General features: G+C 30.9%; 1 protein-coding gene across 3 annotated transcripts; it reads left to right on the top strand.

Annotated features, from left to right (window-relative positions):
- The first annotated feature begins 11,958 nt into the window (after positions 1–11,958).
- On the top strand, positions 11,959–14,730 carry LOC111374592 (pectin acetylesterase 8-like). 3 transcript variants are annotated; one of them, XM_022997288.1, is made up of 12 exons: positions 11,959–12,388; positions 12,494–12,576; positions 12,705–12,834; positions 12,938–13,017; positions 13,178–13,264; positions 13,338–13,465; positions 13,570–13,630; positions 13,727–13,780; positions 13,866–13,943; positions 14,068–14,173; positions 14,260–14,402; positions 14,506–14,730. In XM_022997288.1, exons 1-12 carry the CDS (start codon positions 12,289–12,291, stop codon positions 14,599–14,601), a joined length of 1,146 nt encoding a protein of 381 aa, XP_022853056.1. In that variant the 5' UTR covers positions 11,959–12,288; the 3' UTR covers positions 14,602–14,730. The 3 variants fall into 3 exon arrangements, with proteins under 3 accessions (XP_022853056.1, XP_022853058.1, XP_022853057.1); XM_022997289.1 differs by having other exon boundaries at positions 11,960–12,388; positions 13,341–13,465; XM_022997290.1 differs by lacking the exon at positions 13,866–13,943.
- The last annotated feature ends 2,485 nt before the right edge of the window (positions 14,731–17,215 follow it).

The following is a 17,215-nucleotide window of genomic DNA, read 5'->3' on the forward strand; positions in this document are numbered from 1 at the left end:
CACCACGTGGATACGTAATGTAATTACACTACGTGTCTACTTTCACAAATATATTATACAAACCATTATTTCTTAAGTCTCTCGTAAAAGACTTACAATTTAAATATTGCAAGCTCCCAAGCATGAACAACTAGCACACAATTTTTGTTAACAAAAAATAGAAAAAAAAAAAGTATCAATGAATTGTTTATAGAGTATGTCTAACATTTGTCTTTACGAAATAAGAGTATTAATTGCAACATCAATATAATAAGGTTGAGAAACCAAACCCCCTCTCGTAGCCCAGCTATAGTTTTAAAAATCACGCATAAATTTTATTGACCTAAAATTTAAAGATAAGAGTGAGAAGGGAAATAATATAATTATAATTTATAACAAGACTAGAATTTAAAATCGTTTGGTATAGACATCCTCATGTAAGCTAGCTCTCATGACTGACAATGATATTCTTATTGTAATATTCCATCTTCTTTGCCCAATAGACTAATATTTTAAGTTAACATCAATTCACTAAATATGTAAAACCAAACGATATAGAATTTAAAAAACAAAGTTCTATAATTTATTTACTCTATTTATTAGTCTTAGTTAATGCAATAATTCATCTGATTCTACGGAAAAAAAAATGTATTCTGATGACAACAAAGACAATCCTTTGTTCTTTAAACGAAATTTACTCAAAAGTAATATTTTAATCAATGTCAACAAAAAATTTGATCATTTCACTGACATGTCATACCAATCATGATAATCATATATTTAGAGTTTGAACTATCACACACACAGATATACATAAACACTGAGAGAGAGAGAGAGAGAGAGAGAGAGAGAGAGAGAGAGAGAATATGCATAGCACGTATACAACTTTTTTACAAATTTTGCAAATTATTGTTTCACAGGCACTAACAAATGATAATTATGTTTATGTCCAAAAAATAGTACAAAATGACAAAATACGCAAGGCATAAAGAATGAATACGGTATATGTAGATGAGATTTTATTTATTTTTTAAAATTATGAAAATTAACTGTTACAATTCCAAATAAAAATGAAGAAAACTATAAATAGTATGTTTTATTTACAAATAATAAAAATATGGCATACAAGGCATCGCAAGCATGTTAAAATAATTATTCTCATGCAAAGTGATGATATGCTATTGGAAAAGTAGCCTAATGATCAGGATGGATCACTTAAAGTTTTGAAAGCAATAAAAAATAAAAATAAAGTAAAAAATAAATAAATAAATAAAGGAGAATATTAGATAAAAGTGTAAACCATAATGTGGAAAGGGAATTAAATATTACAGTGTAGCCCATACCCTTCCTAAAATTTACATTAAAACCCTAATAACTTCTTGTATACTAACAGTATAGTCACATGATTTACTTTCAAATGATTTTTTCTATTTAATTTACTCTAACATTTGGCCTGTTCAACTTTGGGTCCCATCATTTCATAGAATGGATTACAGATTGCCTATTCGAGCATTACATGTTTTATGGCGCTAGAGTCTACTACTTTATTACCTAAATAATCATACAAGAAAACACAAAAATGATCCATAAAATGAATAGGGGTTAAAAATTAATTGTCTCATGTACATGTTTTGGCAAAAAGATTAAATAATTAGTTTAAAGAGTTTTTATGCAAACCTAATATAAATAAGTTACAATATTAATTAGCTTAATTTGGTAAAACTCAAGTATTACATTTTTAGACACTAGTCCAACTCAACAATCAATTACGCAGTTATTTTCAAGGGTCACATACAACAATAATTTTATGCCAAACGAATAAAAACAATCAAGAAATATGTTAAAATAAATAAATAAAATAAAATTTATTAAAATAAAAGAAGAAGAAAATCATATATTCTGAGGCAATGATACGAAATGCAACTTGACACAATCACACACTTTAAATTATGTGCGGCATTAAATTCATGGAATCATGATTTTTCCCCCCTTTTTCTAATAACGAATTTTTTATCCCCCTTTTTTGAATCTTGTTTCATCTACTTTTTGCCTTTCAAGTTGAGTGCATAGTGAATTGTGCTCCAATAAGCTAGGAAAGGAAATTTCTTGGAACTCATATTTTCAAGCACTCAATTGCACAGTAAATGCCCATGCTTGATCGCACCATCATTTTGAAAAATAGAACCAAAACCTACATTGGAAACACCCTTGAATCAATTCTGGTTGTATTACTGAAGCCAAGAAAGCAAATTTCTTGAGATACGATGCATATTTTCAAGCAATCAGTTGCATAATAAATTTTGATGTCATATCGTACAATCATTTGAAAAGGAGTAATGCTATTCGCAATCGCTTACTGTCGTAGTCGTCCTACATAGCGTACATGTGGCGGTTAGTGATTTGATACATTGCGTCAGATCACTAACCACCACATGTATACCACGTAGGGCAAATGTGATAGTGGGCAACTGTAAATAGCATTATTCATTGAAAAATAGAATCGAAAACTACATTGTGAACACCCTTGAATGAATTCTCGAATGTCAGAAATGACTGCTTGAATTGATCAAACGAAAAGTCACTTAATAGTTAAGGAAACGGGAAACCTACTTTTGCATCTATCACCTATAGCAATAGTAGTCGCATATGTAATGATTGATTGACAGGCAAAGAGTTGATCACTTAAAGTTGTGAAAGCAATAAAGATCGTAAAAGACAAAATCCACAAGACATCGCCTAAGAAACTGTAAATTAAACAATAAAATTAAATATGAAGTGTAGCCCATACGCATGTGTAGCACCCATAACCCTTCATTAGATATTTGCGAAAATTCGAATCACTTATGGTGTACCCATAGTACAATGACGAGATTTGTTTCAAATGGTTTTGTCTATTTTATCTAGTCTAGCATTAGGTGCCATGAACTTTGTACCCATCATTTCATTGAATTAATTTTAGTGTACCAATTCAAGCATTACATGTCACATGACTTTAATGTATGGTACTTTATTGCTTAGATAACCATGCATTACATATTACATCACTCTAGAAAATAGTACTTTATTTCCTAAATAGTCACACAACTGACCATAAAAATGACCCATAACTTTGTGCTCCATCATATATTCCCTAAATAACCATGAAGCAAACAATAAAAAATGGCCCATAAAAATGGAAAATAGGTAAAAGTAATAATAATAATAATAATAATAATAATAATAATAATAATAATAATAATAATAATAATAATAATAATAATAATAATAATCAAATGTACCTATTTTTGCAAAAGGATAAAATAAGTAGTTTGAAGAGTTTTTAATTAAAGCTCATATAGATGAATTAAATTATGAATTGAGTAATGCTACTCGTGGTAAAGATAATCAGCAATCGCCCTACGTGGTATATATATGACATGTTATTATTAGTTACATTAAAATTTTAGTTTTTTATTGCCTCATTGATCAAATAACAAACTGTCATGTGTATGCTATGTACACGGCTTTCGATAGCCTTCAGTATCAATAGCGTTATTCTCATAAATTAGCTTAAGATGATAAAATTCAAGTGATATGTTTTAGTCAGTAGTCCAACACCGCAACCAATTAAGTATTTTTGAATTTAATTATTTGAAAACTCCATGTTTTTAATGCTTAAATTAAAAAAAAAATCCATTGAAATCCACGTCCCATAAGATTGAAAGGTTTTTCAGTGTGCTCTATTCTTTTGTATTTTCATGATAATCTGTGAGGATTAGATTATACAACTTGCCTATTACTTTTTTCATTGTTCTTTAGAAAAAATATTTTTCATTGCAAAAATAATTTCATCCCAACCGAATAATAGCAATGAAGAAATGTGTTTCCTTCACTATTAGACACAAAAACGAAAAAAAAAAATATCAAGAAATTTGTTTTCTTGATTATCAGACACAATAAATAAAAAATGAAATTTATTGAAAAATGAAAAAGAAAATCGCAAATCCAGAGGCAATGACTCCAAAAATTTAAGCATCTTGATAATATCACATTCAATCATAGCTATTATCTTAAATTCGAAATTATATGCAACACTGAATCCATGCAATTAAGAAATTTTATTTTTATCCTGTTTCATTCTTCTCTTTGCTCTTCCAATTGAGTACATCATGAACATTTTTCACCCATTTTGGTTGTATTATTGGAGCTAAGCAAGCTAATTTTTTAGAATTTTAAAGGAGAAATTAATATGCTTGTTTTCGAGGATTATCAAGTAATAATAAAGTGAAAATTTGACAATACCACGTCACGTGTTCATAATTTATATCAAATATATCAATATATTGTTTAAAGTAAATTTATATCCCAATGCCCACCTCAAGGTGAGATTAGTAAAATTATAAGCAATCAGAACTTGATCATCAGTTACAAGGTCAAATTATCATGTTCTGATTGGTTATACTTTCACTAGTCTCACCTTGAACATTAAATTTCACGTTTTTTTTTTTTTCCTGAAGATATCGGGGGCCACACACTCGGTTGTTAAAGATTACGGTAGATTTTTTTTTTTTTGCATTTTTCCAGTGAAGAAAAGCCTTTAGTGACCACAGCATGGTCACATTCGCTGAAACACTTAGCGGGGTAAATAAAGAATTTTTGTGTAGAATTTTTTATATCAGTAATTTTTTAAATTATTAATGAGTGACCACAGCATGGTCACATTCGCTGAAAAATATATAGTTATATAAAAGTTGTGAACTTGTGATATTGATGGATTTCCTCTAAAGAGAAAATAGAAATTTAATCGGTGCCCAACATCTATCAAATAATTAAATCATCGTTGTGCATGTGGCCTCACATATATGACACACAAGAATTCTCAAATTCTCAATTAGAATTTCTAGTAGGAAACAAAATGTAAGAAAATATTTAAAATTTTAAAATTAAAAATTTTTATAATGCAGATATAAAACTTGGCAGTTACACATTGATGAGCTTTCTAGTGGAAAACTTATTAAACTACCCAACTCATTTATTGATACAGTTCTTAAAATGCTTTATCCTCAAAATTATAAAATGCACCATGTGGCTATGAAATATAATTACACTATGTCTTACTTCTTCAAGTATATTTATGCATACCATATATCTTAAGTATTAACAAATAAGTGTAAGTTTTCGTAAAAGAATAAATAGGTAAAGCATTACAAAACTATATTACATATTTATACTGTTTACATTTTGTGCTATGTTTTCTATTTAGAATTACATAATTATTGTAATCTCCTCAGCCCAAACAATTATCACACAATTTTTGTTAAAAAAATAATAAAAAGTTTAAATGAACAGTTTTTAGAGCATGTCTAACATTGCTTATGTAATATTTTTACGAATTAAGAACATTAATTATAATATTAGTAAAATAAGGTTGGAAATCCAAACCTCCTGTCAGAGCCCATGTATAGACTTAAAACCCATGTCTAAACTTTAGCAACATTTTGCCAGAAAATAAAAAATAGTATTAATTGCAACAATGATATCAATCTTAATTTTGTTTCCGACCTAAGATTGAAAGATAAAAGAGAGAATACATATAACAAAATTATAATGTATAACTAGACAAGAGCATTTAAAATTTTAGAGGTATTGCCTAGTCTTCTTTTAAGCTAGTCCCATAATTGATAATAATATTCTTAGTAACATTCCATCTTCTTTGCCCAATAGACTAATATATTGACTTAATGTCAATTCACTAGATATGTAAAATTAAACAATATAGAATTTCAAAAAAATTCTATAATTTATTTTTTTCTATTTATTACACTTAATAAATGCAATATTTTCGGACTTTGTTTAAAAAAAAAAAAAAAATCTTACATAAGGTGACTATTACATATTCCAAATAAAAAAATAAAAATAAAAATAAAAGAAGAAGAAGAAGAAGAAGATTGGAAATTGATGTATTTTATTTATGAATAATAAAAATATAACTTATAAGGTAACACGAGCTGTTAAAAGAAATATTCACACACACATGTGATGACAGGCTATGCTAGAGAAATGCAAATCAAGCCTCATAATAAGGATTCATCACTTAATGTTTAGAAAGCAATAAAGAATGTAAAAGACAAAATCCACAAGGAGAATAACATGCAAAAACGTAAACTAAAACAAAAAGTGAACTAAATATGAAGTGTAGCCCATGCCTTCCCTCGAATAACTTGTTGAGAGTATAACAGTACAGCTACGTGATTTGTATTCAAATGATTGTGTCTATTTAATTGAGTCTAGCGTTTGGTGCTTTCCACATTGTGTTCCAACGTCTCATAAAATTCATTACGGAGTGCCAATTCAAGCAATACAAGAAACATGGCACTAAAATGACCCATAAAAATGAAAAATAGGTGAAAATTAATTATCTCATGTACCTGTTTTCTCCAAAAGATAAAATAAATATTTTGAAGAGCTTTTACCTAAACATCGTATGGATCAATTACATTATTAATTAGCTTAATTTGATAAAACCAAAGTTACACATTTTTAGACACTAGTCCAAGTTGACAAACAATTAAATAATTAATTTCAATGGTCTTTGATAAAAAGACCATATGAAAAAATAAATTTATGCAAATCAAATACAAATAGTAAAAATTTGATTATTAGAAAAGTAAACCAAAAAAAATCAGAGCCAATAGAACTAAAAAAGATTCACCCAACTTGACACAATCACACTCTTTCCAAAATTATGTGCATTGTTAAACTCATCATGCCAAGAAATTTTATTTTTATCTTATTTTATTCTTCTTTTTGCCTTTCTAGTTGACTATATAGTGAGTTGTGCTCTAGTATTATTGAAGCTAAGAAAGCAAATTCTTGGGACTTTAAGCATAAGTTGAGATGAATATTTCCAAGCAATCAGTTGCATCATAAATTACAACTATAGTAATAATAGTTGCACATGCTATGATTGATTGACTGACCTGAGTTGATTTGTTAGAACATTTCTAGAGATATATATTTTACAATTTTAATTATTGGACTTTCTTGCTATAAATAAATAATTTAGTTATTGAATACATAAATACATGACAAGATTGAATTCGTCCCGTAGTTCATGAGAAATTTTAAAAGCAAACCTAAAAATATAAAGCAACTGATATATTTATTTAGCAAACTATCTATACACGTATAGTAATTATAGTTGCACATGTTGTGATTGATTGTCAAGCCCAAATTGAGTGTTAGAACATTACTCAAGATATGTTTTACAATTTTAATTGTTGGAGTTTATTGCTATAAACAAATAGTTCAGTTAATGAATACACAAATATAGGGACAGTATGAAGTTCATGAGAAATTTTGAAAGCACACACTAGAAATATAAAGCAAAAGATATATTTATTTAGCAAACTATCTATACACCTATAGTAATAATAGTTGCACATGTTATGATTGATTGACAGATCCGAATTGAGTGTTAGAACATCACTCAAGATATGCTTTACAAATTTAATTATTGGAGTTTCTTGCTATAAATTAATAATTCAGTTACTGATTATATAAGTACTAGGACAATATGGATTTCATTTATGAAGTTCATGAGAAATTTCGAAAGCAAACCTAACAATATTAAGCAAAAGATAATTGTATTCAGCAAACTATGTGTGTATATATATATATAGTGTGTGTGTGTGTGTGTGTGTATACATTACTTCTAAATCAATTCATTGTTATATCTTTGGATCGATGCTGCGTCTATAAATTTTGACTATGTTAACGTTTAACATATTAGTGCTCATATACTCGTATCAAAAATTTTAAGTGAATCAATAAAACTTTAGTGTTTAAATCAAGCTACCCATAAACTTGGTTGGTGTTGGTGGTTGTTTTTTAGTGACCCTTTTTTTTTTGTGAAATATAATTTTCTAGCTATTAGATACCTTGAATTAAACTATACTTGTATAAAAAAATTAAGGTGAAAGCATGTTCTATATAATTTCAACCTCATACAAGAACTACTTCTATAATTTTACATTTGAAATACCATATTTATTTTTTTTATGCTATTTATTTATTTATTTTCTATTGTTTGTTTAAAGAGGAGAGTAAATTAACTATTTTATAATGCTTTAATGAAGAAAATAAGGACATTTTGCACAATGAAGATAATCGATAGGGACATTTTGTGCAATAGAAGCAGAAAATATGGATGTTTGCGCCAATTACCCATATTTGACGGAAACAATTGACGGAATGAGATAAAAAGGACCATTTCCATAGGAAAATGGTTGAAATGGTAGGGGGTGTAAGTACCAAGTTTGAAACGATAGGGATTAGGTTTTTGCAATGAATGCAAATGTAGTTACATTTTATGCTATTTCCCTAGCTACAAGCCATGCAAAAAGACTAGCCTACTAGATAGTTTCTTATGTGATATTGAAGGAATTCCTCTATATGAAATGATTAAACAACCATCGTGCCCTCACATATGAGAAACAAGAATTCTCATATTACCAGTTTCAATTTCTAGTACGAACCAAAATGTAAGAAACATTCCTATGTATTCCCAGGCCTTCGTAGTCAATGATTAAAGTTAGGTAAAGAATAATTTGCTAACATTTATCGATAATTAAAGTTTGGTAAATCAATGATTTGGTAGTTTGGTAAATCATTGATAGTTTGATACCAAACTACCAAACTTTTAAGGATACCATTAACACTATCCAAAGGTTAAAGTTAAAACTGAAACGTTTTTCAAAAAATTATTAATTATCTCATGTACCTGTTTTGTCCAAAAGATTAAATAAATATTTTGAAGAGCTTTTACCTAAAAATCATATAGATCAGTTTCATTATTAATTAGCTTAATTTTATAAAACCCAATTTAAAAATTTTTAGACACTAATCTAACTCGACAAACAATTAAATAATTAATTTCAATGGTCTTTGATAAAAAGTCCACATAAAAAAATAAATAAATAATTATACCAATCAACTACAAATAGTAAAAATTTGATTATTAGAAAAGTAAACCAAAAAAATTCAGAGCCAATAGAACTAAAAAGGATTCACCCAACTTGACACAATCACACTCTTTCCAAAATTATGTGCATCATTAAATTCATCATGCCACGAATTTTTATTTTTATCGTGTTTTATTCTTCTTTTTGCCTTTCTAGTTGACTATATAGTGAGTTGTGCTCTAGTTGTATTATTGAAGCTAAGAAAGCAAATTCTTGGGACTTCAAGGAGTAAGTTAAGATGTATATTTCCAAACAATCAGTTGCAACATAAATTACGGTTGATTATTAGAAAAGTAAACCAAAAAAATTCAGAGCCAATAGAACTAAAAAGGATTCACCCAACTTGACACAATCACACTCTTTCCAAAATTATGTGCATCATTAAATTCATCATGCCACGAATTTTTATTTTTATCGTGTTTTATTCTTCTTTTTGCCTTTCTAGTTGACTATATAGTGAGTTGTGCTCTAGTTGTATTATTGAAGCTAAGAAAGCAACTTGGGACTTCAAGGAGTAAGTTAAGATGTATATTTCCAAACAATCAGTTGCAACATAAATTACGGCTATAGTAATAATAGTTGCACATGATACGATTGATTGACCGACCCAAATTGAGTTGTTAGAACATTAATTGAGATATATATTTTACAATTTTAATTATTCGAGTTTCTTGTTATAAATAAATAATTTAGTTATTGATACATAAATACTAACAAGTATGCTATCATGGCAAATGCTTCTAATTGGGGTGTGAAGTTAGAACAAGAAAGTTAAAAGGATATGGGTTTTATAATTCAAGTGATACTAACTGCCTTTTTTTTGTTTTTTTTTTATTTTTTTTTGTTTTTTTTTGTTTTTTTTTTTACATCAAACTCTACTCTTTCAAATTATATTGAGTCTTTTATCTTAAAATTTTTAAATGTCAGTGACTTGAGGAATTTCACTTATATTTGATTGTCCTTTAAAGTTACATTTTTATAGAGTAAATAAAAAAAAACATTGGATAATATAATTACGAGTATAGTTAATTAATTGTTCAATAAAACCATGCAATCATTCCTTGATTATTGTGGAGGGAGCTTCAATCATAGGTTAGGTTGACAAAAAAGAGTACTAGCAAAGCAGCCTAACATTCTAGGTTAGGCTCATTAAATATTTTTCCATTTGGTTAGGTTGTGAAAAGAAAGAGCGTCAAATTCTAATTCGGGTAGTTGCATGAAAAGGAGAAAGCCCAGATCCACTTCGAGCAAGAGCTCGATGTATAATCAACGTAGATCATGGAATTCTTCTGTGTAACAAAATGATTATCAATTTAAACAAAGATTAATTATTTATATACTAAATCTTCACAAGGAAGGATTCTTTGGGTTCTAGAAAAATTAATAATTAACGACATTTGTTTTTCTATCAACGAATTTAATATTCAATTGATGAAATATATTCCTTCTTATCGAAGCTCAGAAAATTATTTTAACTTATGACTTCAAGAAGCCAACTTAGTCTTTGTTTGAATTTCTTTTTCAATTGTTAAAATTCTGAATTGATATAAATGAGTGGTGTACAAGTGATTACAAGCAAAATCTTGGGACTTCAAGGAATAAGTAAAGATGTATATTTCCAAGCAATCAGTTTCATCGTATATTACAACTATAGTACTAATAGTTGCACATGCTATGATTGATTGACTGCCCAAATTGAGTCGTTAGAACACTACTTGAGATATATATTTTACCTTTTTTAATTATTGGAGTTTATTGTTATAAATAAATAATTCAGTTATTGAATACATAAATGCTAACAGGTGTGCTAAAACAATGTTAGGCTCTTGGCTAATGTTTCGAATTGAGTTGTGAAGTTAGGACAAGAAAGTTAAAACGATATGGGTTTTATAATTCAAGAGGTACTAACTGTTTTTCTGTTGGTATTTTTTTTTTTTTTTTTACATCAAACTCTACTCTCCCAAATTATATTGACTCTATTATTTTAAATATTTTTAAATTTCAGTGTCTTGAGGAATTTTACTCATATTTGATTGTGCTATAAAGTTACATATTTATAGAGTAAATAAATAAATAAATAAAATTACGAGTATAGCTAGCTAATTGTTTAATACAACCATGCAATCATTCCTTGATTATTGTGCATGGAACTTTAATCATAGGTTAGGTTGACAAAAAAGAGGACTAGCAAAGCAGCCTAACATTCTAGGTCATGCTCATTGCATATGTTCCCATTTGGTTAGGTCGTGAAAAAAATAGAGCGTTAAATCTTAATTTGGATAGATGCATGAAAAATGAGAATGCCGAGATCCACTTCGAGCAAGAAGTAGACTCGACGTAAATCATGGAATTCTGCTGTGTAACAAAATGATTATCAATTTAAACGAAGATTAATTATTTATATGTTAAATTCTTCAAAATGAAGGATTTTTTGGGTTCTAGAAAAATTTGTAATTAAAGACATTTGTTTTTCTATCGACGAATTGAATATTCAATCGATAAAATATGTCTCTTCTTATAGAGGCTCAAAAGTCTTTGTTTGAATTTCTTTATAAGTTGTTAAAATTATGAGTTGGATCAAATGAGTGGTGCATAAGTGATTACTGGTTTTGAATCGTAAGTAACATATAATTAAAATTAATATTTGACTTTCAATAGTTAGTTATAAGAGTGTTTTACGCACAAAAAAATAAAAATAAAAAAGGGTTTAATGACGGAAGTGAAGTGTCACATAAAATTCAGCGACGTAGTGAACTATTTATATTGCAATACTATTCCAGTCCTGGTGAAATATACAACTTATGTTTATTACAAAATAAGCGTGCACATTGCATGCCAAATATAACTAAAAAAAAAAAAAAGAGGAGAGTTCAAAAATCTGGGAACTTTAATTTCAATTAGACTACTACAAACAATTGGGCTGCCAACCGTTGGAAGTGAGTTATATATATATACAGCCAAACATACAAAGAGGGGGGGAAGACTATCCTATAGAGAAAAAACTGGGAAAGGAGGAATTAAATACACTAACCCACATTGAGCAGCTGCTTGGGGGGAAGAGATACACAAAGGCCGGCTACTAGGATACCTAGAAAAACGGTGGCTGGAAGTTTATATATATATGCACTCATTAGCAGCCAACTTGGGGGGGAAAAGGGAGATATACATACACAATTGAGCAGCAAAAAGGGGGCTGATTTTAGATATATAATCGGCAGAAATTGTGGAAGAATTTTTGAATTTTGCTTTTGCCCTCAACCATCATTCTTGTGCACAATCTACTTCTCGTCCACACAATTTGTATAGAATGATGCTGCAAATTCTCTTTCACGTGTTGATTTTATTGAGGATCGAAGCAGCTTTGGTTGATAGGACTTTCCTTCAAAATGCTAAAGCAAAAGGAGCTGGTAAAACATTAAATGCCACCTTATAGAAAATTAATCTTAAGTTTTTTTTATGTATTTCTATTAAAAAATGTTAACTATATATTCTTCTGATATATGTATTTGCAGTTTGTTTGGATGGGTCTCCACCAGTTTATCATCTAGATAGAGGATCCGGAATAGGAATCAACAATTGGTTGGTTCATATTGAGGTTATTACACTTGTCATGAGCTATTGAATACTTTTTTTAACTGTAGAATGCTTATATCATACTGAAATGTTAACCACCTATGTCAATTGGTAAAGAAATTGTAAAATGTGTTTGTCTTGGATATTCAGGGAGGAGGATGGTGCAACAGTGTCCCAAGTTGCCTTGTCCGTAAGAACTCAAAACAAGGTTCCTCCAAAGATATGGCTAAACAACTAAATTTCTCTGGGATTTTGAGCAGTGAATCACAGTTTAACCCCGGTATATCTTAATCTTTTAATTGGTTCGGATTTTATTTTTTACTTGGACCTTTAATCTTCTTTAATGCAGTCTTTAACTATTATTATATCATGTAAATATCCAGATTTTCATAACTGGAATAGGATTAAGATTAGATACTGTGATGGCGCATCATTCACAGGGGATGTTGAAACAGTAGATCCTGTAAGTTATCATAATGAATACATTCATAAGATTATTTTCCTCATTTCTTGCTATACAACTTTCTCGAAGTGAATATGCACATATAACTTAATGGCGTTTTGTGAAACTATGGTGGTTGGGTTTGTTGTTGTGATAATATTTTTTTGTCAAATTTGATTAGGCCACCAAACTTTACTTTAGAGGAGCAAGGATTTTTCTGGCTGTCATGGAGGAGCTGCTGGAGAAAGGAATGAAGAATGCTGAAAATGTATGATTTTTTTCTTATGGATATTCATCAACTTTTTATTGAATCAATCATTAGTAACTTGTAGTATTCTTAGCAGGCCATTCTATCTGGATGTTCAGCCGGTGGGTTGACATCAATTTTACATTGTGATAATTATAGAGCTCTCATTCCCGAGAGCGCTAAAGTAAAGTGCATTTCAGATGCTGGTTATTTTATTAATGCGTAAGCTTTCATACAAGGACTCATATCTAGACAAGATTTTATGTCTAGTAGAATTATGTTCACCTATTTTAAGTGAAGATAACATCTGTTATACTGTATTACAGGAAAACTATTTTTGGAGCATCATATATTGAGGACTTTTACAACGGCGTGGTCACGACACATGTATGATTTTTCTTCTACATACAATAATTTATATGCCTGTTGAATAGAAATTTGATCATCTTCTGATAGCATTTTCATCCCTGAATTTGGAAACAGGGAGCGACGAAGAACTTGCCGTTGTCGTGTATGTCAAAAGAGAAACCTGGATTGGTAAGAGCCATTTTCTTTACTAGATTAAGTGACTTTTGCATTGTGAGATAACTTGACTCGTGCTGATATCACTCAAATTGTTCAGTGTTTTTTTCCCCAAAACATTGTGCAACAAATCCAAACGCCGCTTTTCATTATAAATTCTGCCTACGATTCATGGCAGGTTAGTTTATATCTGATCTCACTTACATGAGCATTTTTTATTGCTATATATGATCTTATTTCATATAGCAGTCAGTAATTTGATTATATGCTCTCGATTATATTGACATCCTCAATTTTTCTAGATAAATAACACTTTGGTTCCTCCACTTTCGGATCCAAATAATACTTGGAGGAATTGTAAGACTGATATTAGGAATTGCTCCCATAGTCAGCTCCAAAAAATTCAAGGTACTATATGTTTTTTATCTAAATATTTCAACCGATGTTTTGCTTTGAATTGAGATGACATCATTACTATTTAATGCGATTTTCAGGCTTCAGGTTTGAATTCATAAATGCATTAACTGAAATGGGTGTCCCTTCATCAAGAGGATACTATATAAATTCCTGTTATACACACTGCCAAACTGAAGGGCCAACATGGTTTGGGATCCACTCTCCGATTTTAAATAAGAAGGTTAATCGTTGTTACCAATTTCACACGTATATATTTTTAATGGTGCTTCCATATTTCCCTTTGCTTGCAAAATGAATTAACAAATTAAACTTGTTTTATGCAGACAATTGCAGAAGCAGTTGGAGATTGGTTTTATGATCGAAGCCAATTTCAAGAGATTGACTGTCCTTATCCCTGTGACAAAACTTGCCCCAATTAGTTTGTCTCAACACCAATTGAATTTGTTGAGATTCACTTCACTTTATCCAATGAGTTGTGTTCAATGATTGACTTCTTAACTTCCATGTTGAAACATTTTAACAATTCAAATTAATTAATATTAGTCCAACAGGCATTAGCAAAAGATTTTCTTTTCACGTTGCAAACCAGTTATTATTAAATTATTTGTTTATTGTCTTTGCGAACTAGAACATGTTCTGAAAAACTTTCCTAATTAATACCTATCACGGGTCCTCGTCATTAATCAGATCATTATCTTTATCAATTAAATTAAAGTCCACTAGCTCCAGTCCAAAATGGCCTGTTTAATTGGAACAATTTAACTAATACCTTAATATAAAACCAAAAAACTGGAAAATATAGCGTTGTCAAATTGAGAAAAAAAAAATTAAATAAAAAATTAAAAACATATTCCGTAGTCAAATTGAAAGTGATTTGATTGGTGTATGTAACGAATAATTAGACAGTTATCTTGGCCAAGACAATTGTCTAATTTCCTGATTTCTCTCTTAGTTCCAATTAAGATTAGTCTTATAATTTGTTTTTCCATATTGCTCTTTTATTACAATAATGTTTGCTCTTGTAATTTGCTTTTCCCATAAAGGGGTATCTTGTAATGGCTATTTATTAGCAAGAGAAAAGTGAATAAAATCATAAAAAATGAATTTGTCTTCAACCTTGTGTTGATTTAGGAGTTTTATTGGTTTACTCGAATTAACCAATACAAGGAGGCATCGGACCCCTCGAAGTGTCCAACCATATCACCATTATAGGTCGTCAACGCAAGAACGATCCTTGGTCCTTATCCGTCAATCGACCTATTACTCAATCCAAATCCGAAGCACGTAACAACTTGGTATCAGAGCCAGCCATGTCCGACCCCCGTGTTGATAAATTGGAGGGCGAAATAGGCTCGTTGCAACAATCGATGGAATCACTCCAGAAAACGGTGGAATCCATGTTCGCCATGTTCTCCCATCAACGGGAGGAAGGGTCGGGCAAAGGGCGCGAGAATGGAGAAGGTTCCTCTTACATCAACTTTCGAGGATCTGCGGGTGGAGGATTCACTGCACCAAAAATAACAAAGTTAGATTTTCCACGCTATAATGGCATGGATGATCCGACCGGGTGGATTTGTCGTGTGAAGCAATTTTACGATTTTCACCAAACTGAGGAAGCGGATAAATTGCTATTGGCAGGGTATCATTTGGATGGGGATGTCCAACTATGGTACCAAAGTTTTAAGGCGAGGCGATAAGGCGTGAACTGAGAAGTCTTCAAATATGAACCCATCTTCGCTATGGACTATTGCGGTACCATAATTTTTTTGGAGATCTCACGAAGCTTAAGCAAACAGGGAGTGTTCATGATTACCAAATGGAGTTTGACCGATTATTACACCGAGCAAGATCTCTTTTCGAAGGACAACAAGTGGGATGCTTTATTAGTGGCTTGAAGGAAAGTTTGCGTGTTGATGTCCAAGCACGCAATCCAGTATCCTTATCTGCCACCATTGGGCTTGCACGCCTATACGAGTCGAGGCTTATTGACCAACGTAGAAGTGGGCTCTCGGAGTTTAGGAAGGCCCCCATGACTCCCGGGCCTTCTCCTATACCTTCGGCGTCACTCACAAGGGCATGCAACCCCGTCATAAAAAGACTAAGTCCAACGGAATTACAAGATCGGAGATCTCGTGCGCTTTGTTTCAATTGTGACGAGAAATTCTCGCGCGGGACATCGATGTAAGAAATTATTTTTCATCGAAGGCATATTCCCTTCTTCGGAGGAATCAGAGGATGAAGTAATTGTGGAGGAAGAGCTTGAAACCAATATACCTGAAATTAGCTTCCATGCTATTTCGGGAACGTCAAATCCAAGAACCATACGTTTATTTGGCAAGATTTGGGGTATCCTAATTACTATTTTGATAGACTCTGGTAGCACCCATAATTTTCTTAATTCTAAGGTGGCTTCCAAAGTGGGAATCAAGGCTACAAAACCAGGGGCATTTTCAGTACAAGTGGCAAATGGTAACAAAATGAAGAGTGAAGGGTTATGCGAATCCACGTTTTTCACCATCCAAAAATTTGATTTCCAAGTTGATGTTTTCCTTCTACCAGTGGAAGGTTGTGACGCAATTTTTGGCATCCAATGGCTTGACACACTAGGCCATGTTACTTTTGACTTTAGGGAATCATGGCTGAGATTTCTTAGGGAGGGTAGATTGGTGGAGTTACGTGGGCATAGAGGGCCTTCAAACAAAATCCTAGCTGGACAGAATTTCGGGCAGCAGTTCAAGAAGGGAAGTCGTGCTTTTTTGCTCCAATTAAACTCCCTGAATCTTGGAGAAAAGCAAGTGAATCAGCAGGGCACAATAAATCCAGAATCGCTGGCCATTTGAGTCATTATTCGGATATTTTCATGGAGACCCAAGGACTGCCACCTCAACGTATCCAAGATCACAAAATTCCATTGGAACAAGGGGCTAATCCAATTTCGGTGAGAGCGTACCTTTACCCGCATTATCAAATATATATATATATATATATATATATAATGAATTGCTGATCCATTGGCAGAATCTTTCTCCAGCT

Source organism: Olea europaea, unplaced genomic scaffold, assembly GCF_002742605.1.
Source record: "Olea europaea var. sylvestris unplaced genomic scaffold, O_europaea_v1 scaffold1262, whole genome shotgun sequence".
In the NCBI taxonomy this organism is placed as follows: Eukaryota; Viridiplantae; Streptophyta; class Magnoliopsida; order Lamiales; family Oleaceae; genus Olea; species Olea europaea.